General features: G+C 35.8%; 1 protein-coding gene across 1 annotated transcript in view; it reads left to right on the plus strand.

Annotated features, from left to right (window-relative positions):
* Nucleotides 1-27,400, plus strand: part of LTN1 (listerin E3 ubiquitin protein ligase 1) — a 51,314-nt gene that overhangs the window by 23,437 nt on the left and 477 nt on the right. Inside the window, exons 9-24 of the mRNA XM_032277088.1 lie at nt 887-1,022; nt 3,012-3,821; nt 4,898-4,939; nt 10,160-10,349; nt 11,142-11,381; nt 12,300-12,453; nt 13,661-13,805; nt 14,203-14,389; nt 15,383-15,539; nt 16,811-16,915; nt 20,972-21,114; nt 22,275-22,410; nt 22,610-22,754; nt 23,955-24,168; nt 24,644-24,881; nt 25,216-25,289. Of these exons, the coding sequence (XP_032132979.1) occupies nt 887-1,022; nt 3,012-3,821; nt 4,898-4,939; nt 10,160-10,349; nt 11,142-11,381; nt 12,300-12,453; nt 13,661-13,805; nt 14,203-14,389; nt 15,383-15,539; nt 16,811-16,915; nt 20,972-21,114; nt 22,275-22,410; nt 22,610-22,754; nt 23,955-24,168; nt 24,644-24,881; nt 25,216-25,289 (3,116 nt within the window). The remainder of the gene's footprint in view (nt 1-886; nt 1,023-3,011; nt 3,822-4,897; nt 4,940-10,159; nt 10,350-11,141; nt 11,382-12,299; nt 12,454-13,660; nt 13,806-14,202; nt 14,390-15,382; nt 15,540-16,810; nt 16,916-20,971; nt 21,115-22,274; nt 22,411-22,609; nt 22,755-23,954; nt 24,169-24,643; nt 24,882-25,215; nt 25,290-27,400) is intronic.

The raw sequence follows: 27,400 nt of genomic DNA on the forward strand, positions 1-27,400 counted from the left end.
TCTCCAGCATTTTTTACTATTCATTAAGTATTTTTACTTAATGAATTACATTTGGTATTTTTTTCAAAAGAGAATTACAATTGGTATTTTTTTCTTGAGTGTATTCAAGGCTTCAGTGGTAGAACACAGCAGAAAGTTAGATAAATAAGGTAAAGCTGCTAGTTGGAAATAGGTCACCTAGGCTATTTTTCAAATTAGCCATTTATTAACAGCAGAATGTGCTAACCAGTTGTGCCACAGAGACACGTAACCGTTTTATTTTTCATGTTGATCAATACAAATGCCTAAATGCAGTAACTTAGCCAGTGAAATTTTTTAAATGTCCACAAATTTAACTACTATAGGTGTTTAAATTCACTCTTTAAAAAACTATTTCAGTACATTTGATGAACTTAGAATATACAGTGTTTTATTAATGATTACAGATTTTTTTTTTACTATACCATTATCTTTATTTGGTTAATGTTATCTTGAAACTGCAGGTGGATTGGTCCATGAATAGAAAATTAATATCTCAGCTGGGCATGGTGGCTTACAGCTGTAATCCTAGCACAGGCCAAGGCTGAGGTGGGAGGATTGTTTGAGGTCAGGAATTCAAGACCAGCTTGGTCAAGATAGCAGACCCTATCTCTAAAAAAGAAGAAGCTAAAGGAAATATGCTTTTACTTTTTGCTGATATGTTTTTTGAAATATTTTTTCAAAGTTTTTAAAGTTCATATTCTCATTGGGCTATATGTATTTTTGTTGGTATTTAACTTGTAGTTTAAGAAACTGCTTTAAAATTTTTTCTTCTGATTGATACCTATTTAAGGTCTTTATTTTGATAATTCTGAGTTCTTATTTTCTTCTTCATGAAAGAGTAATCCAGTTATTAATTATTTCTTAGGCTATCAACAGAGAAAACTAAAACCAGCTCTTCAGAGTCCTCGGCAGTAATATCTGCTTTTTTTGAATGCTTACGTTTTATAATGCAGCAAAACTTAGGTGAGGAAGAGATTGAACAGATGCTCGTCAATGATCAGGTATCTATAATGTAAAAGTCGTCAGTGTCTTTGCATACTTATTATATAGGATCAAGCTCATTGTGACTTGTTGCCATTTTCAGTAATAAGCCTTCCTTGTAAAAATTTTATTTTTATAATTTGCCAATTGAATAATGTGTATTTCTGCTGTCAGTTGGTAGCATGGTATGATACCTAAGAAATGGTATGATCCAGTGTCTGGATGCATAAACCCTGTTTTTTTGTTTGTTTGTTTGTTTTTTGAGACATAGTTTCACTCCTTGTTGCCCAGGCTGGAGTGCAATGGTGCAATCTTGGCTCACTGCAACCTCTGCCTCCTGGGTTCAAATGATTCTTCTGCCTCAGGCTCCCAAGTAGCTGGGATTACAGGTGCCCACCACCATGCCCAGCTAATTTTTGTATTTTTAGTAGAGACAGGGTTTCACCATGTCGATCAGGCTAGTTGTGAACTCCTGACCTCAGGTGATCCACCTGCTTCGACCTCCCAGAGTGCTGGGATTACAGGCGTGAGCCACTGCACCCGGCCTGTAAAAACCCTGTTTGAGAAAGATGTAATGCAAAACAGAATTTTGAAGATGCTATTTGTGATCTTTTATAGCAAGTTTAAATCATGAAATAATCATCTGTCTATTCTAAAATACTCAAATTATGCTTTGTGAAAGTTTGGTTTGGCTTTTAGAACCAGAGATAAGAGTAGGTTGTGGAATATGGTTCTTTACTATAGGAACTTAGTGAGATTATAGAAGCCCACATCCTAGGATGTCTCAGTTAACTTCCCTTATTTTTATAATTTAGGAAATAGGATTCTGCACTCTTGTGGGTCCTAGGTATCTTTCATATCGGCTTGTAGTCTCAAATCTTAGATTTGCCTATAATTAAGGCAGAAAAACAAAACACTCGAGTCCAGAAGATGCAAAGAAAACTAGATTGTTAATGACCAAGAATCCCAGCCAGTTATATCATGAAAAAGAAATAATTCAGGTGAAATCATTAAGCTCTTGTATGATACGAAAGGGATCTTCAAGGTAGCTTTTTTCATAGTTCTAGGGGAAAATTTATGTTTTTCAGTTGTTAAATATGAAATTTTATAGTGCTTTACAAATACTTTGTTTAAATTTTATTTCTCTTGAAAGAAAATTGAACTTTTACATTTTTTACCTTCTGTGAATGGAAAAAACAGTTTTTCCTTTACTTTGACATTATAGTAATCAACACAGAAGACTTCTGTGACTATGTGGGGATTTTTCCCCACCAAGCAAGCAGTCAGTTCTGTAGCAGACACCAGCTATGTGTTCTTTAATTCAGTTCTGACTATCTACCTGGAGATGGTGGCAGATCTCACTGATTTAGGACTCAGTCCCACAAGACTGGTCCTCACTTCTGATGCCAATCTTAAGCCCCAGGCTGTTTTACCTGGGCTTCTGACCAACCAGCTATCAATCAGGGATCCCATGGCCCCCTCCTGGGGTTTGCTTAATTTGCTATAGTGGCTCACAGAACTCAGAAAAACAATTTACCAGTTTATTATAAATGATATTACAAAGGATACAGATGAAGAAATGCATAGGGTGAGATATGGGAAGGGTTGAAGAACTTCCATGCCCTCCCTGGGTGTGCTACCCTCCAGGAACCTCCACATGTTCAGTTATCTGGAAGCTCCCTGAATGCTGTCTTTTTGCATTTTTATGGAGGCTTCATTACTAGGCATAAATGATTAAGTAATTGTCACTGGTGATCAGCTTAACCTTCGGCTGCCTCTGTGTCCCTGGAGGTTGGGGTGGTATGGAAAGTTCTAGCCCTTTAATCCTGCCTTGATCTTTCTGAAGACAGGCCCCCATCCTGCTATATAGGTGCTGCCAGCCACCAATCAACCTATTAGTTTACAAAATGGTGTCACTTTGGAGATTCCAGGGATTTTAGAGTTGTGTGCCAGGAGATGGAGGTTGAAGACCAAATGTATATTTTATGATACTATACCTTTTCTTTCAGTTGATCCCTTTTATTGATGCAGTTCTCAAAGACCCAGGGTTGCAACATGGGCAGCTATTTAACCATTTAGCCGAAACTTTAAGTTCCTGGGAAGCCAAAGCAGACACGGAAAAAGATGAAAAAACAGCTCACAACTTGGAGAATGTACTGATACGTTTCTGGGAAAGACTGTCAGAGATCTGTATCTCGAAAATCAATGAGCCAGAAGCTAATGCTGAGTCCGTTTTGGGTGTATCTAACCTATTACAGGTGCTTCAGAAGCCAAAGAGCTCATTGAAGTCAAATAAGAAAAAAAATGGTAAGGTTAGATTTGCTGATGAGACACCTGAAAGTAATAAAGAGAGTGAAAAATGTGTATCTTCAGAAGGAGAGAACATTGAAGGCTGGGAATTATCAACTGAACCTTCTCTCACTCATAATTCTTCAGACTTTTTATCTCCTCTAAGGAAAAAACCTTTGGAAGTCTTAGTCTGTAAACTGGCAGAGATGAGCCTTAATTATGTCAATGAACAAAAGTCAGAGCAACATCTGAGGTTTCTTTCTACTCTGCTTGACTCCTTTTCTTCAAGCCAAGTATTTAAAATGCTACTTGGTGATGAAAAACAGAGTATTGGCCAAGCCAAACCTCCTGAAATAGCCAAGCTTGCACAAAAAAATCCCGCGGTGCAGTTTTTATACCAGAAACTGATAGGTTGGCTAAATGAAGATCAAAGGAAGGATTCTGGTTTCCTGGTGGACATTTTGTACAGTGCTCTTGGGTGCTGTGACAATGATATGGAAAGAAAAAAAGTCTTGGATGATCTAACCAAGGTATTCCTCTTGTATATCTTTTTAAGCTATTTCAATAATAGATGAGTAGAATGAGCCTGCGTATTGTTTTCTGGTTGTTTCTTCACTGTGAGTGCCAATTTGGTGATAAGCAATATATTCTTGATCATGATTTGGGAAGTATCTAAGGCTGCTGGGTAGATGTTCAGCAGTACCAGGGTGATAGATACTTGGTAATTAAAAGGTGAATTCTTTTAATCCATACATTTAAAAAGTTGAATAAGAATGTTTTAGTTTTACACAAGAGCAGAAAATCAAACACCGCATGTTCTCACTCATAGGTGAGTGTTGAACAATGAGAACACATGGACACAGGGAGGGGAGCACTACACATTGGGGTCTGTTGGGGGGAAAGAGGGGAGGGACAGCAGGTGGTGGGGAGTTGGGGGTGGATAGCATGGGGAGAAATGCCAGATATAGGTGAAGGGGAGGAAGGCAGCAAATCACACTGCCATGTGTGTACCTATGCAACAATCTTGCATGTTCTTCACATGTACCCCAAAACCTAAAATGCAATTAAAAAAAAAAAAGAATGTTTTAGTTTTGTATTGGTTACATGGGTACTTCATTTACTTTTATTTTATTTTTAATATGGAGTCTCACTCTGTCACCCAGGCTAGAGTGCAGTGGCATGATCTCAGCTCATTGCAACCTCCACCTCCCGGGTTCAAGCAATTCCCCTGTTTTAGCCTCCCAAGTAGCTGTGACTATAGACGTGGAATACTGTGCCTGCTGATTTTCTGTATTTTAGTAGAGATGGGGTTTCACCATGTTGGCAGATGATCTCTATCTCCTGACCTCATGATTCTCCCGCCTTGACTTCCCAAAGTGCTGGCATTATAAGCGTGAGCCATTGCGCCCGGCCTTCATTTACTTTTTAAAAGTTTTAGCTGGACATGTTGGTGCATGCATGTAGTCGTCCTAACTACTCAGGAAGTTGAGGTGAGAGGATGGCTTGAGCCCAGGAGTCCTAGACTAGCCTGGGCAACATAGCAAAACCTTGTCTCAAACAAAAAGTTTTTCTAGCAGATTGTTTCTAACTCTTTTTCTTTTTTCAGGTGGACCTGAAGTGGAATTCTCTTCTTAAGATTATTGAAAAGGTATCTTAGGGATTTTTTTCTTTTTTTATATATTTATGGGAATACAAATATTAAAATCATAGTCTTATACAATAAATATGGTCAGGTAGTCAGGTTCTGTGTTAGAGAACTTCCTTGTTTTTGTGACTTTCTTCCTATAATATGGGAAGATATTTGTTCTTTTCCTTTCCTGTAGTAGTATTTTTCTGATTAGTAATATTAGGGAAAAATGAACAGGCTCTGGAAAATCATTTCTTTCTTTCCTAGAGGCTAAAAAAGGGCAGATTAAAACATTTTATTATCTTTTAATTAAGGCTACACCTTTCTGCTCTTAGTTACTTTTTCTGCTGTAGAAATGGATTGGTGGTTCTAGCTTTGGCTAGAACACAGCAGGAAATTAAGTTTTCTCTCCTTGGGAACACAATGTATGTAAATAAAAATCTTCCAGTCTGTTCGTGATTGTCACTGACTAAGAATATTATTGGGAAGAATAATGAAAAGAAATAAAATAATGAAAGCAATTTACAAGTTTTCACAAAACGACTTGTGTTCTTTCCTAATGAGGATGTAAATGTTGTAACTAACACTTTTTCAACTATAGAAATATTGTTATGACTAGCTACCTAAAATTCTTGCTCCTTTTTAAAGCATTTTCAAATTATTTTTTGTTTTCATAGCTAACTCTTGAATTTGCAAGTTTTTTCTATTATTTAGTAAGAAAATTGTAGTAAACAAACAAATAGCATGAAATTTACCATCTTAACCATTTCTATCTAAATGTACAGTTCAGTAGTGTCAAGTATATTTACACTGTAGTGCAGTTTCCATAACTTAATTCATCTTGCCAAACTTAAACCCTGTATCCATTAAATAGTAACCCCTCATTTTCCCCATAGTTTTATTTTTAGAAAATAAATACAGAATATTTATTTTTCAGTGAGGAATATGACACAGGCACACTGTTTACATTAGTTTATCCAGTGCCTTCTTTCCCTGTAGCCAAGTTACAGAATTATCAGAAAGCTCCTTTATAAGTCTTGAATCAGAGCAGGGGTTGTAAATCATTTGATAAGAGTGGACTAACATATCCATTTCCAGCTTAGGAATGTACCTGTCATAAAGTGCAAATACTCACACCTGTGTGGAAGCATATCCTCTTCCTGAGCTGTGATTGGAACTTCCTAGGCAGTGTTTGTAGCCTCCTCATCTCCTTACAGCTAGGCAGCTTCTTTCATTAGATATGTTCATACAGGCATACCTCAGAGATATCGTAATTTCAGTTCCAGACCATGGCAGTAAAGCAAGTCACATAATTTTTTTGGATTGCCAGTGCATATAAAAGTTCTGTTTACACTATATTAAGTGTGTAATAACATTACATCTAAAAACCAATGTACATATTTTAAAATTATTTTATTGCTAAATAGTGCTAATGATCATCTGAGCCTTCAGCGAGTTGTAATCATTTTGCTGATGGAGAATCTTGCCTCGATCATGGCTGCTGACTGATCAGGGTGGTTACTGAAGACTGGAGTGGCTGTGGCAGATTCTTAAAATAAGACAACAGTGCAGTTTGCTGCATTGATTGACTCTTCCTTTCATGATAGATTTCTCTGTAGCATGCAATGCTGTTTGATAGCATTTTACCCACAGAAGAACCTCTTTCAGAATTGGAGTCAATCCTTTCAAACTCTGCCACTGCTGTTTCATCTAAGTTTATGTGATATTCTCTCAATCCTTTGTGATCATGTCAACAGCGTTCACAGCACTTCACCAGGAGTAGATTCCATCTCAAGAAACCACTTTTTTAAGAAGTAACTCCTCATCCATCCACATTTTATTGTGGGATTACAGCATTTCAGTCACATTTTCAGGCTTCTTGCATCATTCTAGTTCTTTGCCTCTTTCCTCCATATCTGCAGTTACTTCCTACACTAAAGTCTTGAACCTCTCAACGTCACCCATGAGGATTGGAATCAACTTCTTCCCAACTCCTATTAATGTTACTATTTTAGCCTTTTCCCATGGTTCTTGAATGTCTTAATGGCGGTGAGTTTTTTCCAGGAGGTTTTCTTTTTTTTTTTTTTGTAGAGATGGGGTTTCACCGTGTTGGCCAGGGTGGTCTCGATCTCCTGACCTCGTGAACCACCCACCTTGTCCTCCCAAAGTGCTGGGATTATAGACGTGAGCTACCAAGCCTGGCCTTCCCAGAAGGTTTTCAATGGACTTTGCCCAGATCTGTCAGAGGAATCACTATCTATGGCTGCTATAGCTGAATGAAATATATTTCTTAAATAATAAGACTTTAAAGTAGAAATTACTCTTTGATTCATGGACTGCAGAATGGATGTTGTGTTAGCAGGCATGAAAACAACATTAATTTCCTTATACATGTCCATCTAGATCTCCGTCGGAGATCTTGGGTTACCCAGGTGCATTGTCAATGAGCAGTACTATTTCGAAAGGAATGTTTTTTCCTTCATTTTTCCAACAGTGGGCTTAAGATATTCAATAAACCATGCTATAAACGTGCCATAATTTAGTCTTTGTTGTTCTACTTAGAGCACGGGCAAAATAGATTTAGCTAGGCTTAAGAACCCTAGGATTTTTTAAAATGAGAAATGAGCATTGGCTTCAACTTAAAGTGATTAGCCCCTACGAGAGTCAGCTTGTCCTTTGAAACTTGGAAGCCAGACATTGACTCCTTGCTAGCTATGAGAGTCTTAGATGGCATCTTTTAATATATGACTGTTTTATCTCCCGTGAAAATCTGTTTAGTGTAGCCACCTTCATTATTGATCTTAGCTAGATCTTCTGTATAACATGCTGCAGCTTCTGCATCAGCACTTGCTGCTTCACCTTGTACTTTTGCATTGTGGAGTTAGTATCTTAAACCTCATACACCACTCTTTGCTAGCATCAGACTTTTCTTGTGTAGCTTCCTCAACTCTCAGCCTTCATAGAATTGAAGAGAATTAGAATCTTGCTCTGAATTAAGTTTTGGCTTAAGGGAATGTTGTGGCTGGTTTGATCTTCTGTCTAGACCACTAAAACTTTGTCCATATCAGCAGTAAGTCTGTGCCACTTTTTGTTACTCCTGGGCTCACAGGAGTAGCACATTTAATTTCCTTCACGAACTTTTCCTTTGTGTTCACAGCTTGGCTGTTTGGCTCAAGAGGCCTTAGCGTTCTACCTCTCTTAGCTTACAACATGCCTTCTTTGCTAAGCTTCATCATTTCTAGCTTTTGATTTAAAGTGAGAGATGTGTGACTCTTCTTCCACTTGAACATTTAGAGGACATTGTAATGTTATTAATTGGCCCAATTTTAGCATTGTTGTGTCTAAAGGAATAAGGAAGCCCAAAGCCAGAGAAGAAATATTAGGGAATGGTTGGTCAGTGGGGCAGTCAGAACACACAATATTTGTTAAGTTTGCCCTCTTATATGGCAATGGTTTGTGGCACCCTCAGACATTACAATCGTAACATCAAAGATCACTGATTGCAGATCACCATACCAGATATACTAAATGAAAAAGTTTGAAATATTGTGAGAATTACCAAAATGTGACACAGAGACACAAAATGAGCATATATTGTTGTAAAATGGTGCCAATAAACTTGCTCAATGCAGGGCTGCCACAAATATCGATTTTTAAAATTGCAACATTTGCAAAGCACAATAAAAGGAAGCCCAATAAAATGAGGTATGCCTGTACATTAAGTTAAACTTCTAACCTTGCTATTTGGAGAGGTATTTTATTCAGAAGTTTGTTTACCAGGATTCTGCAGAATAGATTGGTTTTACTTGTCAAACTACACTGGGAAAGCAGGCATCATTGCCATCTAAACTCTAAAGTAGTTTTTCTTGTTTTACGGAACCTTAATACTTTTTGAGCAGAGTCTTAAAATCATCTGTTTTTTTTGAGAGGGAGTCTCGCTCTGTCGTCCAGGATGAAGTGCAATTGCACAATCTCGGCTCACTGCAAACTCCGCCTCCTGGATTCAAGTGATTCTCCCGCCTCAGCCTCCTGCATATCTGGGATTACAGGCACCTGCCATCATGCCTGGCTAACTTTTGTATTTTTAGTAGATATAGGGTTTCATCATGTTGCTTAGTCAGGCTGGTCTTAAAACAATCTTTTAAAAAAACAATCAATTAAAAAACGGTTCTGAGTTTTGGAACCAGAAAAGGACCTTAGAAATTTTTTAAGTTAATCTTCCCAATTTTCAAATTAGGAGATAGGCCCATGTTGATTAAAAGATTTGTCCAAGGTCATAGGCTAGTTTAATACTAAAGCTTGGACTAAAACATAAGCTCTGGTTACCTACAATTTTTAAATAAAAGGATAAAGTTTTCCAAGCACTACCCAATGTGCACTTGGATTTTTTTTTTCTTCCAGATTGCTTTGAAATGAACCAAGTTGCAAATTCCTTTCTTCTCAGCCCTTAAAGCAAAAGAAGCTCTGGGAACATGGATCAGCATGCTTTGGGGGTGTATTTACAGTTTTTTTTTTCTTGCTTCCCCACCTCATGAAAATAAACAAGTTGCTGTCAGATACCTGGCCTTAGTAACTCTATATCAGAGAATTTGGGGAAATAAATCCCATTGTTCATAATTGAATTAATTTACCATTATTATACATTAATTGTTCTTTAATTTTAGCAAAATTAATGAACAAAAGTTTACTATTTATAGAACATTTATAAATCTATTTTCAAAGTTTATCCATAATTCATTGAACATATCTACAGTGTTGATAGCAGGTATCAAAGAAGTTTAAGACACTCTCTACTCTCAAGGAACTTACAATCTCATTGGAAAGACAAGATATACACAGATGAAACATTTATATAATTATACAACCCAATAAGTGCTTTAGAAATCCAGAGAAAAGCAGTGATCATTGTGGGCTGGAGTGGATGGGGAGACTCCATAAAGTAGGTGGGATTTGTATTGATTTTCAAAGAATGGATGGGATTTTAAGTAAAACAAAAAACAATGGGGGAATATTTATGGCTGGGAAGGTAGCATGAGCAAAGCATGGAATTGAACATCATTTAGGTTTAGTGGGAAACAGGGAGGATACCAGTCTTCCTAGAACTTCAGGAGGAGGAGGAGGAGTGGGGAATAGAATTGGAGCCATGATAATGAAGGGATAGTAATATGGTACAAGTAATATTTTGGATAGATAGAGTATTTGATCTTGCTGTTAACCTTTGCTTTAATTTTATGGTTTTAGGCTTGTTCTAGTTCAGATAAACATGCTTTAGTAACTCCTTGGCTAAAAGGCGATATCCTTGGTGAGAAATTGGTCGACTTAGCAGATCGTCTTTGTAATAACGACTTGAAATCTCGAGTATCTTCAGAATCTGACTTCCCCGAAAGATGGACTCTTCTAAGTTTGGTATTATCCCAACATGTTGAAAATGGTAGGAAAAATATGGCTTTTTTTTTTCTATTAGGGAATAATTCATTTCACTTTGTGGGGAATTACATGGGACTCAGCTTACATTTATTGGTTGAAAATAACAAGACTTATTCATTCAAATATCTTTTCTATTTTTTGAGACCAAGTCTCGCTCCTTATCCAGGCTGGAGTGCAGTGGTGTGATCTTGGCTCGTTGCATCTGGGTTCAAGTGATTCTTGTGCCTCAGCTTTTCAAGTAGTTGGGACTACAGTTGCATGCCAGCATGCCTGGCTAATTTTTGTGTTTTTAGCAGAGTCGGGGTTTCACTGTGTTGGCCAGACTGGTCCTGACCTCAGGTGATCTGCCCGCCTCAGCCTCCCAGAGTGCTGTGATTATAGGCATGAGCTGCTGCACCTGGTCCATTTACATATCTTATAAGTACCTAAATGTTTATTAATCTTCATACCATGACTTGGAAGATATTTAATATTTTTAGTTTTATATCCTAAAGGTTGTTTTTTTTTTTAACTCATATAAAGTTGACTCATGACTTATAAAGGGTTTGAGTGTAGCAAAGTTGCTCACCCTAATTGTGTAGGCCGTTTTTGTTTTCTACTTAATTTAAAACTGCCTTTTTACCTGAGGGCCTTTATATGTGAGAGACTGTGTTGATTTGTTAAAATTTTGTCTGATACATAAACACCATTTTAAAATCCATGGAAACACCCATTAGATAATTAACCCAAAGTAAGATATTTAAAAGTGCACGTTAATATTTTTATTTTTTTGTCTGTTTGAACCTTTTTTCTCTAGATTACTTGATTGGAGACGTATATGTTGAAAGAATTATTGTTAAACTTCATGAAACTTTATTCAAAACAAAGAAATTATCAGAAGCTGAAAATAGTGACTCATCAGTGTCTTTTATCTGTGATGTGGCCTATAACTATTTCAGCTCAGCAAAAGGATGCTTGCTAATGCCATCATCTGAAGATTTATTATTAACTCTCTTTCAGTTATGTGCTCAGAGCAAAGAAAAAACACATATGCCAGGTAATAGCCTACTGCTCAAATGTTTTGTTGGGAATCTCCGGCTCTGACCTTCATAGTGAGTGTAAGTGCCCAGGCTTTATTAATTGAATCATAATGTGTTTGAAAGTTTAAAGCATTTTGAGTAAAGGACTACAGTCATATACACTTTCAGCTTTAGAAACTAAGTTAAAGATGTTTTTTCTAAAGTTCTAACTTGATATTAAAAGAAATTTGGAATGAGCCATAATTGATTAGTTAGAATCTTTCTCAGCAGTTCTGGCATGCTGCTTAATTTCTTGGTGCTTCAGTTTCCTCATTTGTAACAGGGGGATAATATCCCTTTGTTATAGTAACAGCATTCAATCTTTAGTGTATATCAAGATGGAATTGAGATGATCATTTTAAGGACTAAATTCCTGCTTTATGATATTATCTTTTTAAGGACTATATTCTTGTCTTATATGCTAATTCAGACTTATTTGTGAAAGGAATATAAAAAAATACTACCTATAGAGAGCTATTCTCTAACTCTATGTTCTCTCTTTTTCCTTCTTCCTCCTCTCTCCCTCTTTTTTTCTGCCAATCATTGGCTACCAACCCTTTCTTTAATACTAACTTCTGTATTTGAAAAAGGTGTAACATTTTTTTTAACATATCCAAAAGGAAAAGTCTTGTAAATAAGTTCAAGCAGAAAAAATGTACTTTTAAAATCTTTATCATTTTACATTTTTATGATACAAGCTAGCTTGTATTATTGCATGTTTATGACACAGTTGCTTTGTTTGGCAGTTGAATTTTGAATGGCAATTGAATTAAAAATTTTTCTTTTTTAAATGGTGTTTTAAAAAATCTCAGCTCTGCAGAATTGTTTCAAACATTTCATGCTGGTTAGAGTTAATTCAGTGAGATGATAAATTCCTGTTGACATCTTGATTTCAGATTTTCTTATTTTTAAACTGAAAAATACTTGGCTCTCTGGTGTAAATTTATTGGTTCATCAAACTGACAGTACATATAAAGAGAGTACCTTCCTACATTTGTCTGCTCTGTGGCTGAAGAACCAAGTTCAGGCTTCATCTTTGGATATCAACAGGTGACCTCATTTGAGCTTGGTTTCATTGTCTCTTTTATACTTGATCAGTGTCCTTAAATAAGATTCCATCATCAATGTGAGTGCCTATGAAAAATGACTTGTAGGGCTCATGCCTATAATCCCAGCTACTCAGTAGGCGGAGGTCGGAGGATCAGTTGAGGCCTCCAGGAGTTCAAGACTAGGCTGAGCAACATAGTGAGATGCTGTCTCTTTAAAAAAGGAAAAATGAAAAATGACTTGCTAGGTAACAAATCTATAGGACTCTTAAGAAAAGATCCAAACAAGTTTTTCCAAAACCATTTTGTTTCAATGACCATCCATTTAAACTGCCAATTAATTGAAGGATAATTTGCTATACCATACCTGCTAAGACTCATAATTTATAGACAGTAAAGTGATAGTGATATTATCCTTTGTCATAGGCTGGTGTGCATTGTAGCCTGTCATGGTCACCACATGTACTGATAGTTCTGGTTTATTTTTGGGGAGCAGGTAGGCACTGTTTTAAGGTATTGAATTACAAGTATATTTTACATCTCATAGTTAAATCCATAGAATAAAGGAGAGAATGCATTTAGAGGATATTGGGGTTAGGTAAAATGATGTTGAATTTCATAAGGTAGCTATATTTCCAAAATACCTGGTGTGAAATAGGTCAGGTCTCCTTCATTCTGAGATAGATAGGAAGCAACACTAGATTTCAAATGATAAATATTGTATTACCTCCCCAGTTTGACTGTGTTATGTTGATGTGTTGTTGGTCGGGGAGCATCACTTACCTCTTTTTTTTTTTTGGGATGGAGTTTCGCTCTTGTTACCCAGGCTGGAGTGCAATGGCGCGATCTTGGCTCACCGCAACCTCCGTCTCCTGGGTTCAGGCAATTCTCCTGCCTCAGCCTCCTGAGTAGCTGGGATTACAGGCACGCGCCACCATGCCCAGCTAATTTTTTGTAGTTTTAGTAGAGACGGGGTTTCACCATGTTGACCAGGATGGTCTCGATCTCTTGACCTTGTGATCCACCCGCCTCGGCCTCCCAAAGTGCTGGGATTACAGGCTTGAGCCACTGCGCCCGGCCTACTTACCTCTTTTTATTTTCATCATTTCTTTTTGTTCAGGTATGCTATTATAGGGTACTTAACATGTACTCGGGTATTCAAACTAGTCATGGCATAACTGCAACAGTTAAATTCTTTGCATTATTTTTAGTCTCCAAGTCCTCTTGTCTGCTGTTGATGATTTGCTAAATACGCTTCTAGAGAGTGAAGATTCTTATCTTATGGGTGTGTACATTGGAAGTGTAATGCCAAACAACAGTGAATGGGAAAAGATGAGGCAGTCTCTTCCTATGCAGGTATTTTTGAAATTGGACAGTGCATATTTCATTTTGAAGTTTGGATTTCGTGCAAGCTTGAATATTTTTATTTTATTTTGGGGGAGAAAAAAATAAATAAAATGAATATTTTGCTTTGCTTTTATGTTTTTGTATGCTCGTATACCGGATGTTTGCTTTTTGCAAGACACATTTTGACTGTGGCAGTGGCCATGGTACAAAGACTTAAGATCTGGTTCTGTACTTAAAGAGTCTTGAAGAAATGCACATGTTAATTTCCTGTAATAGAAACCAAACTTCTAGGGTCCTATGGTTTTGCTAATAAATTTAAATCTTCTCACAGCTTTATTTTTTGTTCAGTCTGAATTGCTTAGGTAATAAATAACTTTGTATATAATGTGTTTTTTTTTTTTCACAGTGGTTACATAGACCTCTTTTAGAGGGAAGATTGAGTTTGAATTATGAATGTTTCAAAACAGATTTTAAGGAGCAGGACATAAAGACACTTCCCAGCCATTTGTGTACTTCAGCATTATTGAGCAAAATGGTCTTAATTGCACTGAGAAAGAAAATAGTCTTAGAAAATAATGAGCTTGAGAAAATAAGTAAGTATATATGAGCATTTACATATAACATGATGCATGAATAAATACAATTTTGAAATAATTTTGACTACACTGCAATTTAGATCTTTAATTCAAGAATCTTCAGCCTTCTTTTTCCTATTTTAATGTTGAAAACCTTGAAGTGGTGAATGTTAAATTGCAAATTAGATGGAAGCATTTGGCATCTTGCTATAATCATGTTAACCGTGGATCATAAGTTGATGTTAGCTACTCAGGCTACTCAGGCTGTTATGACATCAATATAAGCAGATCCTGTGGCACATACCCTAAAGAAAATGGGTGAGGCTTTGGTGTTTTATCAAGGATTCAGAATTTTCTGTTGATTAAAAAAAAAATTGATACCTGATAATTGTACATGTTTATGGGATACTTGTGATACCCTTTATAAAAGGGAGTTGTGACTGTGTATTAGAAACCTAAGATATGCCAGACTTCATAATAGATACTTGGTCATTTAATTCATATAACAGTCCTGTGAGGTAGTTTGTAGTATCCTAATTGATAACTATTTATATAGTTTGAGAGAGATGCAGATTTGAATCTACCCCAATCTGTAACTGAGGCCCATGCCCTTTTACTATATCATACTGTCTCCCATTTCTCCTATTTGGCATGAACTTCTCACCTCAGGTCTTGGGTCCCTTAGTTATTTTTCCTGTATACAACTTTTTATCAATTGTGCCAAATTGGTAGGAAGATTCTTTCAGTATCTCTAGTAACTTAGGTTCTTGTCACATTCTTAACTAATTAGAAAACGGACTAAGTAAAATTTGGGAAAAGGGTGGTATTTTGTATCAGACAAATGTTCTCAGTTTTCATTATCTTTGAACATTTCAAAGCAGATTTGAAAATCAGTTCATAGGTGTTTTGAGATGAGTGGGTACAACAGTGTTAGAAAACAAGGCAGAGAAGTGAAAATAATTGAAGGGTTTGTTCACAAAGTACTTTTGATAATTTGGTCTCTTCTTTTAGTTGCAGAACTGCTTTATTCACTGCAGTGGTGTGAAGAACTAGATAACCCTGTTTTTCTAACTGGATTTTGTGAAATGCTTCAAAAAATGAATATCACATATGATAATTTACGTGTACTTGGTAATACTTCTGGCCTTTTGCAGCTGTTATTTAACAGGTAAGAATCTCTTCCAATTTCTGTTTTTTAAATGACTATGCTATTCCTTTCTTTTTTTTTTTTTTTTTTTTTTGAGACAGAGTCTTGCTCAGTCGCCAGGTGCCAGGCTGGAGTGCAGTGGCACAATTTCGGCTCACTGCAACCTCTGCCTCCTGGGTTCAAGCAATTCTCCTGCCTCAGCCTCCTGAGTAGCTGCGACTATAGGCACGCACCATCACACCCAGCTAATTTTTGTATTTTTAGTAGAGACGGGGTTTCACCATATTGGCCAGGATGGGAGAGATCTCTTGACCTTGTGATCCATCCACCTCGGCCTCCCAAAGTGCTGGGATTACAGGCGTGAGCCACCGCGCCTGGCCATGACTATGCTATTTCTTTATGGCTTTGCCTTCTATAAGATGTAACCCTACTTCATGCTAATGTTTCAGTCAGAGGATTGATCTAATAATTCCTATTCTTAATGATAAACAGTTTATGAATTCTAAATACTTGATTTAACCTTCTCAGGGGAAGATATTTGTACTCTGCCTGTCTTATTAAATCCATAAATACATTCAGGGGTCAGATGACAAAAAAGTAGTAGAAGCTTGTAGAAGTTGTTTTTTCTGTTACCCAACCTCCCAGTACTCTCAGATTCATCCTTTATCTTACATGTTATAGGTGTGTCTTAATGTTATGACCACAAAGCTCTCTCCCCTAGATGAGGAAGGTAGTTATGAAAACAGAGTCCCTGTAGAGGTTATAGGAGTAAGATGTTTAGCTTTGTAAAATTGCTGTGTTGAACTGCCTTCTCTTTAAGAGTTTATCCCTTGTTGATAGTACTTTGAGCATTGCTGTATCAGAGGACCCAGGCTTCCTTTCCAATCCCATTCTAGTTAGTTGATACTCACAACTTTCCTCAGAACCAAAAAACCTCTTTGATTGTTCAACTTAAGCCAGCCTAGTGTCCTCTGGGAGATGTCTTTTTCCCAGCTGCAGCCTCTGGTCTTCAAGCCTAATCTCTAAGATCATCTCCCCTATTGGGACTGAAGAGACTTTGGAGTTGCCTAGGGATGAGAGCTTAGTACCAGCTGTGAAGGAGTGTTGAAAGCCTAAACTCCCAATTCTTTGGATAATTACTGGCAGTTGCTTGGGTGCAAAGTCTTAGGTGAATTGATGCCATCACAAGGTGCTTTATTTAATTCTGTAAAAGGGATTCAGCTAGACTGTGTTTAAAAATTTTATTAAGTACAGTTTCAAAATGGAATATAATTTTTTTTTTCTTTTTTTAGGTCCAGAGAACATGGCACATTGTGGTCTCTTATTATTGCTAAGTTGATCCTTTCCCGAAGCATTTCATCTGATGAAGTAAAACCACATTATAAGAGAAAAGAAGGGTATTCTTAATTAAAATGCTTCTACGTTGTAATTTACTGTAATTGGTCATTTTGGCAATCCCTAATTAATGAATAATCTCTAACAAATCATGAAAACAGGTTTAGAAAATGAGGAAGATAAAGACTTTAAGGCAAATTAAATTGTTTTAGGTGAGGGACATACTTTTTTATTTTTTTGAGACAGGTTCTCACTCTGTTGCCCAGGCTGGAGTGCAGTGGTACAAACATGGCTCACTGTAGCTTCGACCTCCTGTGGTCAAGTGATCCTCCTACCTCACCATCCTGAGTAACTGGGACCACAGGTGTGCACTGCCACACCTGGCTAATTTTTAAATTTTGTAGGAATGGGTTATTGCCATGATGCCCAGGCTGGTCTTGAACTCTTGGGCTCAAGCGGTCCTGCTGTCTCAGCCTCCCAAACGCCTGGAATTACAGGTGTCAGCCATCATGCCTGGCTCACACCTTTTTTTTTTAAGTAAGTAGTTTTAACTCTATAACCTTTTGTTGTAGAATTTTATACTGTACTTTTTTTTTTTAAGCTAATAACATTTCATAAACTTGTTTTCTTTTCCCCAGAAATCTGATAGAAATCTTTTCTTTTGCTGTTTCCTCCTTTTCCATCACTTTATTTGCTATATGGAAGTGAAAGGGAAATTCTCTTAAATAACATCATTCTATTGAAGAATGTTCTAGAAATGTAACGTGTTCTGTTCTTAAGACAAAGAAGTAGATTACGGGTTTGGGCATGCTGGTGAAGTTCAGTATTCAAATTCATACTTAGCTGAGATTTACTAAGAGGCATTTTGAATTCACTGATTTACCAAGAATTCTGAAATGATAGATATGTGTTCAGGCATAGTAGAATTCTAAATTAAATTTTGCCCTTTTTTTTATCTTACTTGAAAGTTTTAAAAAACTATTTATTTTGAGGTAAATGTAGATTCACCTGAATGTGTAAGAAGTAATATAAAGAATAAAAGTCATACATCTACCCAGCGGTACTGTTTTGCATAACTTTAGCATAATATTACAACCAAGGAAAAGGCATTGATACAGTCCATTGACTTAGTTTACATGCACATGTTTGTGTGTATGAGAGACAGAGTGTGTGTGTGTTCTGTGTAGCTCACATCTGTGACCACCGCCACAGTCAAGTACAGAACAGTTTCATTTTCAGGATCACTTGGGTTATTCATCTGTAGCTTCAGCTACCTCCCTTCCCGTTGTCCTAATCCCTAGCAACCACTAATCTGTTCTCTATCTTTGTAATTATGTCATTTAAGAATATTTAATTATGTCATTAAGAATATATAATATCTCTACAAAAAATACAAAAATTAGCCTGGTGTGGTGGTGTGTACCTGTAGTTCCAGCTACTTAGGAGGCTGGGGTCAGGAGATTGCTTGAGCCTAGGAAGCAGAGGTGGCAGTAAGCAGAGATTGTACCACTGCACTCCAGCCTGGGTTTCAAAAAACAACAAGAAACACAAAAAAACAGTATTATATAAATGGAATCATACAGTATGTAACTTTTTGACATTAGCTTTTTTAGTTTGCATAATTAAAATTTTTTTCTGATTATAAAAGGAATATGTAATTATTGGAACTAATTACTAAGAGATGGATGTATACTTGACACACAAAAATCAATAGCTTTCTTATTCACCCATAGTAATTTAAAAAATAGTATGGGAAAAAAAGGAGATTCTATTCATAATGACAACAAAAACTAAATACCAACAAAAAAATTACATTTATAAAACTTGAATAAAGATCACAAAAGAAGGTGGGAAGATAAATTGTAAAAATGGTTGTGTCAGTCTATAATTTCAGTGCAATCTCAATCAAAATTTCAGCAGTTTTTGAAAAATGTAAACTGTTCTGTACATAGTATACATTTGAAGGCAAAAGTGCTCAAAAATAAGAAAATTTGAAAAAAGTGAAAGACTGCATACCAAATATAAACTATATTATTGAATTATAGTACTTAAGCAGTATGAAATTGAAGAGTAGACAAATAAGTGGATAGAGTCCAGAAACCTATCCACGCATATATGTGAATTTGGTTTTTAAGATTTGGCATTTCAAATCAGTCTGGTGAGTAAATAATAATGATAGAAAAGTGGACATGTGTTTGGAAAAAAAGTACTGAGACCTTCTCCTTTACATTATATGTAGACATATATATATATTTGATTTTGTAAAAATGAAAACTTCTTGCAACCTAAGCACCCATCCGTGGATGCATGGATAAATAAAAGTGTGGTATATCCATATAATGAAATATTATTCAGCCTTAAAAAGGAAAGAAATTCTGACATGCTACAGTCTGTATGAACCTTGAGGACATTATGCTGAGTAAAATAAGCCAGCTACAAAAAGACAGATACTCTATGATTCCTTTAATAGAGTAGTTTGGTTCATAGGGATAGAAAATAGAAAGAAGGTGGTTATCTGGGGCTGAGGGTGAGAAAGGAATGGAGCATTCATGTTTAGTAGGTAGAGTTTCAGTTTTGCAGAATGAAGAGCTCTGGAGATTAGTTGTGCAACAGTGTGAAGGTACTTAACACTGCAGAACTCTACACTTAAAAATGATTAATACATAAATTTTATGTGTATTTTATGACAGATTTTTTTATGTAGTATTTTTGAAAGATGACTTCTTTGTGACAAAAATATGAAATATAAAGATTACAGGGACAAATGACAAAATGGGAGAAGACATTTGCAAATCAACAATAAAGATCTGTAAAATGTGGATAGTTTCTATAAATCAGTAAAACCCTCCAAATTGAAAAATTTAACAAAGACTTGAAGGGTCAATTCATACATAAAATGGTCAAAGGTAGCTCAATACTGAAATGTGAAATATGAAAGGATTTGCCTTACTAATAATGACAGAAGTACAAATTAAAAGCAGTAGTTTTATCCACTGTATGGCCAAGAATAAAAAAGATTCACTGTGTGTAGCTAAAGGGTCACATCTGTACATTTTTGGTGAAAGTATAAGTTGATTACATGTTTTCAGAAAGCAATTTGAAATTATCAACATATAATACATTCACATTCTTTGAGCTTACAATTTCACTTCTAGGAATTTAGTCTAAAGTATTTATATATATGCAGAATAATATCTTCTTTAGGATATTTATTTCAGCATTATGTATTAGAGCAAAAATTGGTGGGGGGAACCTAAATGTTCACTGACAGGGAAATAGTTAAATAATGATACATCCATAGTATGGAGTGTTAGGTAGACTTTGTTCATTTTTGTTACGTAGCCTTAAAACAGACTGTACGTTCTTGACAGAAAATATATATAAGTGGTAAATGATACAACAATATGTTTAGTGTCATCCCTTTTATGTGACTAAAACCTGACTATATATATGCACAAATACGAATATCAGTTCAAAGAAAGGACAAGACAAGCCGGGCGAGGTGACTCATACCTGTAATCCCAGCACTTTGGGAAGCTGAGGTGGGATCACCTGAGGTCAGGAGTTTGTGACCAGTCTGGCTAACATAGTGAAACCCCGTCCCTACTAAATACAAAAAAAATTAGCTGGATGTGGTGGTACATGCCTGTAATCTGAGCTACTTGGGAGGCTGAGGCAGGAGAATCACTTGTATCTAGGAGGTGGAGGTTGCAGTGAGCTGAGATTGTGCCATTTCACTCCAGCCTGGGCAACAGAGTGAAACTCTGTCTCAACAACAACAACAAAACGGACACACAACTATTTAAGTTGAATAAATTGACTCTTTTTTTAAAAAAGAGAACATAATGTCATGTGGCTAGTGTAATTTTAAAAAATCATATATGGGGAAAAGTTATATATGTTCATTTTAAAAATTAGAAATATGCAGAAAAGCGAAAAGGGCAAAAAAAAATTTCGTCCAGTCAGCACTTGTTAAATCTATCATAGGTTTCTTTTTTCCATGTAATTATTTTATATGATAGAATTATTCATTTTTTTGAATAGTCTAAATAATAGGAATATCATGAAATAACCGTATATTTGGAAGAAATCTAATTGTTTTTTTTTTCTTTAAACAGTTTTTTTCCACTAACTGAAGGCAATTTGCATACCATTCAAAGTCTTTGTCCATTTTTGTCAAAAGAAGAAAAGAAAGAATTTAGTGCTCAATGTATACCTGCTCTTTTTGCCTGGACTAAGAAAGATCTTTGCAGTACTAATGGTTAGTTGTTCGATAATAAATATTTCATTAACTTAATTATTGCTTGAGAGTAAGAACTGTTTCTAATATATAAGACCATATCTAACAGAAGTAAATTGAATTATAGTTGATTTGTTCTGAGATTATATGGATGAGTGTCGTTAGACAGTGGCTGTTACCATTTTGCAGTACAAAAATGCTCTGGCCTTAGGGGAAGATTTACACCCAGAAATACTGCCTAACCATTTTTTATCTGTCAATAGCTTTTTAAAGCTGTGCCTCATTTCTCCTTAGTCAACCAAAGATTGAACATATAAAGGCAGAAATAGCTTCTGTTGTATTTAAAACACTGCACTGTCATTTGTTAATTAATAACATTTATGAGCACCAGCTACATGACAGTTAACTGTTGTAGAGAAGACAAACATAAATAAAGTTGTATCATGTGATAACTGATGTAGCAAGAAGATGTACTATGTATAGAAGTGGCAGAAAGGAAGGAGTTTCCACTATGCTTTGAGGGTGTCAGTGGTGTTTTCACAAAGAGAAATATTTTTACTGGATGTTGAAGGATAAGTAGTTTTCTATATGGACACAGTTGGGGAAGGGCATTCCAGGTACACAAAAACATGCAAGGGTACCGATTGTTCATTTTGGCTGGTATTTAAGATGGAAGGTTTGGGGTAGAGGGTGTTAAGATACACAAGTGGATGGAGTTTGAGGAATGGTAGAGATTATAAAGAGTGGGTCCTCATCAGAGTTTACTACATATACTAGCTGCTTATTGAGGAATGAATGTATAAATTATGAAACAGTAAGTTCTGTTTTCCATTTTATATTTCCAGCTACTCTACAGCTCATTGAACAATGAGTTTACTGAATATGTCCTGCACTTAAGAAACCAAAACAAAAAATGGCATAAGTCAGTTTAAATTACAGCATCATTCACTTAATTTCCCCTCCCCCAAATTCTCTATTGTGTGCTAGGTGCTAGGTATGGAGACAGGGTCTCTGGCCTTTGGAGCTTATAAGCTCATTTTTTGACTCTTACAGAAGAGCCATTTTTAGAGTTCTTAACCTGAGTACTTCTCAAGAAAGTTTTTTACTTCTCAAAGTGGACTTTATTAGTAGCGATATCGTTTTTAAAAATTTTTAATTTTCATTTTTGAATTTTATTTTAGGAGGTTTTGGACATCTTGCCATTTTAAATTCTTGTCTACAGACCAGAAGTATAGATGATGGAGAGCTATTACATGGAATATTAAAAATCATAATATCCTGGAAGAAAGAGCACGAAGATATTTTTCTTTTCAGTTGGTAGGTAATACTTTATGTTTTTCCTTCAGTATACAAGTCAGACAAAGATTATATATCTGTGTCACAATTTGGTAGAGCAATTATGGTAGACATTTGAGTCGGTTATTTATAAGTATATAAGATTTAAAGTAGAATATTTTCTAATTGAATGCCATTATAATTATTATTTTGTTGTCATTTGTTTTTATCTTTAACACAGTAATCTATCAGAAGCAAGTCCAGAGGTACTGGGTGTAAATATAGAAATAATCCGGTTTCTTTCCCTATTTCTGAAATACTGCTCATCCCCTTTGGCAGAGAGTGAGTGGGACTTCATTATGTGCTCCATGTTGGCTTGGTTGGAGGTAAATTAACCTGATGTGTCATCACCTCTTGTGGGTCTTTGTACATACTTTTGCATCAGAACTATTTACTGATCTCATTCTTTAAGTGATGATTGTAATTAGCTCCTTTGCATAATTTAAAACACTTTATAGATGTTCTCCTCACCAGCTACTATTTTACAGACTAGTAAAATGATAGATTTTTAATGACTACTAGCATCATTCAGTGACCAAATCTCCTGTTATTAAAATGCCTTCTCCTTTAGCTTATTGTAATATTTGCAGCACAGCCCTTTCAGGTTTTATCTTTTAATGACAATTGTTTTGGTCTTTTTTGGTTATAGTTAGATTATTTCTAAAATGTACTATGTGAGTGTTTCGAGAGTAATGCATTAAATATTAGCAAATTCAGAGGTAATTAGTGTAATTTTATGACCCAGAGCAGCCAGAGGTATACTACTTGTGGGCTCCAAGGTAGCAAGTCAGTCAGGGTTGAATTGGTCTGAATCTCTGCTTTGCCTGCTATTAGCTACGTGACTTAGAGTTTTAAACTTGAACTACTGAGCCTCAGTTTTCTTTCTTTCATTTCTTTTTAATTTGAGACAGAGTCTTACTCTGTCACTTAGGCTGAAGTGCAGTGGCGTGATTTGGCTCACTGCAACCTCCACCTCCTGGGTTCAAGCAATTCTTGTGCCTCAGCTTCCCAAGTAGTAGGATTAAACGTGCCCACCAGCATGCCTGACTAATTTTTATTTTTTTAGTAGAGATGGGGTTTCACCATGTTCGCCAGGCTGGTCTCAAGCTCCTGGCCTCATGTGATCCACCCACCTCAGCCTCCCAAAGTGCTGGGATTACAGGCATAAGCCACTAATTGTGGCCAATTTTCTTATTTTAAAATAATAACTCACAACTTGTAGGGTTACTGAGAAGATTAGAAATGTGTATTTAATGTATCTGACTTAGTGTTTTCTTCCATAGTTTAGAAATTAAAAAGGGCATTTCAGAATAAATTGTTTATTAATGATTCAAATTCATGGTATTTAATTTTGAAGAAAAAAATTATTTTGATGTAAAATATTTATATTTCTCCTGAGACTACACACTTCAACTGCTTTTCATTTTAAAATTCAAAGAAATGAAAGAGGAGCTTTTCTTTATTGGCTTTATTTGTAGTGTTCTGGTAGAAGTCTGTTTACCTATTTCATTTTGATTGCTTTTCAGACAACCAGTGAGAATCAGGCATTGTATTCTGTTCCACTTGTGCAACTGTTTGCCTGTGTCAGCTGTGATTTGGCCTGTGACCTCAGTGCTTTTTTTGATTCCACAACTCTGGATACCATTGGCAGCCTTCCTGTAAATCTGATCAGTGAATGGAAAGAATTTTTTTCCCAAGGCATCCACAGTTTGCTTTTACCTATTTTGGTGACTGTTACAGGCAAGTGAAAAGGGGAATAATAATGAGATTGATTGATTGGAAATGACTTACTGAAAAATTCAAAAGCAAAAATCAAATAATACTAAGTAGTAAAAGAAAAAGCCACAGGAGAAAGCTTGGCTTCTCAGAAGCATCATATATGCTTCTACTTTACAGACAAGAGTTGAAAAAAATGGCAAGGTATCCAATGTCTGTTACAAATTAAAATAATAATAATTTGGATACCATGAATAGATTATGTGAATAGAACCTCACTATTGACCATTTGCTTTCTTTTTAGAAAAGGATCAGATAAAAGTCATTAAAATAGTTGAGATTAACTGAAATACATATTCAGTTCATGTTTCTAGTTAAGACTGCTTTGTTGTTTATGTCTAGTTTTTATTTCATTTTCTAAAATGACATTTGATTGTGAATCAGTTATGCTATACTAACTTTTTTCTGGGACATGCATGTCTTTCCTTTTTGTCATTAGGAGAAAACAAAGATATGTCTGAAACATCCTTTCAGAATGCAATGCTGAAACCCATGTGTGAAACATTAACATATATCTCAAAGGAGCAGCTACTGAGTCACAAACTTTCTGCAAGATTAGTTGCGGACCAAAAAACAAACTTACCAGAGTATCTCCAGACTTTGTTAAATACATTGGCCCCATTACTCCTCTTCAGAGCTAGGCCTGTGCAAATTGCTGTTTATCATATGCTATACAAGTAAGAATTCATCCAATTGAATCAATGTTACAGTGGTCTAAAAAAAAAAAATAGAATATATGCTTAGGTTTTACTTTTAATTAAAAAGTAAAATTTTTAAAAGAAGGAGATCTGACTGTTTCACTTGTAGGGACACCCAAGTTGCTTGATCTTTTAGGTTATCATTCTCTATACACAATTTATATTTAAATAGTCCTGGCTATAGTAGTTATTTTAGAGAAGACTCATTTAAACATTTACTCATTATAAAATAAGTATTGACTTTTCTGTTCTTGAACATGACTTAGTAAACAGTTTAATATGACATATTTAAAAATAATGTCCTTATTTCCAGATTGATGCCTGAGTTACCACAGTATGATCAGGATAATCTAAAGTCATATGGAGATGAAGAAGAAGAACCACCCTCCTAGATTTTTTTTTTTGGTTGGTATATTTCCCAAAAATTTTTTTTTTTTTTTTTTTTTTTTTAATAATTTGTTTTATTCTTATAACCCTTCTCACTTATAATGTCTTTAGAGGACTGAAGCAGCACAAAAGCTGTAAATTAGAGTTATATTAATTCTACAGATAGATCTTTTTAGTTATTTGTAAGATATAAATGAAATCTAGATTTGACTCAAAAGATTGTTTCTCTCTTTTAATTATTAAATCACATGTTCCATTTGCTACTGTTTAGTAAAACTTTCTTTGGCCATGTAATGGCTGTGGAAAGAGTGTATCAGTTCAAATATCTATTGAGCATCCACTTTGTGGATAGTATTAATACAGTGTTTAGTGAGCACTTTCTTTTTCTTAGGGGATTAATCCTATACAGATGATACCATTTTATAGAAAATATAGTATATGATAAGTGAAAAAAAAAAAAAAAAAAAGGATAGTTAACTTTTTTTTTTCATGTCAGTTAGGCCTATATAAGATAGCATGTTATGAGGGCACAATTAATGTAGATCAGGAAAGGAAGACTTTCTTTTGAGGAAGAGGCATTTAAACTGGACCTTTAAGGTTAGGTAGCATTTCTGCAGGACAGGAAAGACAAAATAAGTTAAGAGAACATTATGTACAAAGTCACTGAATCATGCGTGTGAGGATGTACTTGGGGAATATTGAGTAGCTACCGCTTAATGTATACTTTTATTGACACTATCTTTCTTTACTGGAATGTAAATTCTGTGAGGGCAAGAATTTCTGTCTCTTATTTCTGAGAGAGAAATCGGCCAGAATGCTATAGGACGGAATGCTTCCTGGCCCATAGCAGATATCATGAGTAGTATGTTGAATGAAAGAATAAATGAACCAGTGAGTACAGAGTAGGCAGGGTATAACGGAAGATAAAGCTGGAAGGGTAAAGAGGCCTGATAATGAATGACCTTAAAAATGACTTTTCTGGGAAGATTTGTTAGGAAATAGGACACCACCAGCTGATTCTGACACGAGTGTGCAACATTAATTGTAAAAAGAAGCAAGCAGAGGTGGAGATGATTCCAGAAGTTAGATAACAATGCATGGAGGGCAATGTGAAAAGTGGAGAGATTTCGGAGCTGGTATTTTATAAGATCTAGTGGCTATCAGTATGGAATATAGAGGCTCCATATGTGAGATGGAGGTGTTGAAGGAAAAGACCTAAGGGCAGAAGCTTGGAGAAGGCCTGTACTTATGGGCTGGGAGAAGGAAGCCGCAAGGGAAGAACGATCATGGAAGTAAAAGGAGAGAACCAGGCTAGAGTTTCATAGAGAAGGGAGTTAAGTATTTTACTTTTTGAAAATCTCATAAGTTCACTGGAAAGTATAAATGAGTAGAGTAATTCAGTAAAGAAGAAAATTAACTTACATTGTTGTGAATTAATCTGAATGATAAATTTATTTTCCTAAAAAGAGATGCAATCATGAATTTTTAAATAGGCACATAATTATTTTCTGTATTTATCATTCTGATTAATATGATTGTGATATGTTTTTTGTTTTTTTTTTTTTTAATTTTTTTTTTTAGACGGAGTTTCACTCATGTTACCCAGGCTAGAGTGCGATGGCGCGATCTTGGCTCACCGCAACCTCCGCCTCCTGGGTTCAGGCAATTCTCCTGCCTCAGCCTCCTGAGTAGCTGGGATTACAGGCACGCACCATCATGCCCAGCTAATTTTTTGTATTTTTAGTAGAGACGGGGTTTTACCATGTTGACCTGGATGGTCTCGATCTCTTGACCTCGTGATCCACCCCCCTCGGCCTCCCAAAGTGCTGGGATTACAGGCTTGAGCCACCGCGCCTGGCCGATTGTGACATCTCTTAATAGTGCTAAATAAGTAGATAATATGCAATAAAATAGAAACTAGTTTGAAGTGACAAAGTTTGAAGTCTTAATCTTCACTTTATCTTTTATAAAGGATGATAAAAGGCTTGGTAGGATTTAGGATCCCTAACAGTTTCCCCAACTAATGAAGGGACTTTGGACTAATCATTTGGCTTCCCTGGGTGGGTGTGTGTGTGTGTGTGTGTGTGTGTGTGTGTGTGTGTGTGTGTGTG

The sequence above is a fragment of the Sapajus apella genome, unplaced genomic scaffold (assembly GCF_009761245.1).
Source record: "Sapajus apella isolate SASKATOON/1434 unplaced genomic scaffold, GSC_monkey_1.0 scaffold8, whole genome shotgun sequence".
Lineage (NCBI taxonomy): Eukaryota > Metazoa > Chordata > Mammalia > Primates > Cebidae > Sapajus > Sapajus apella.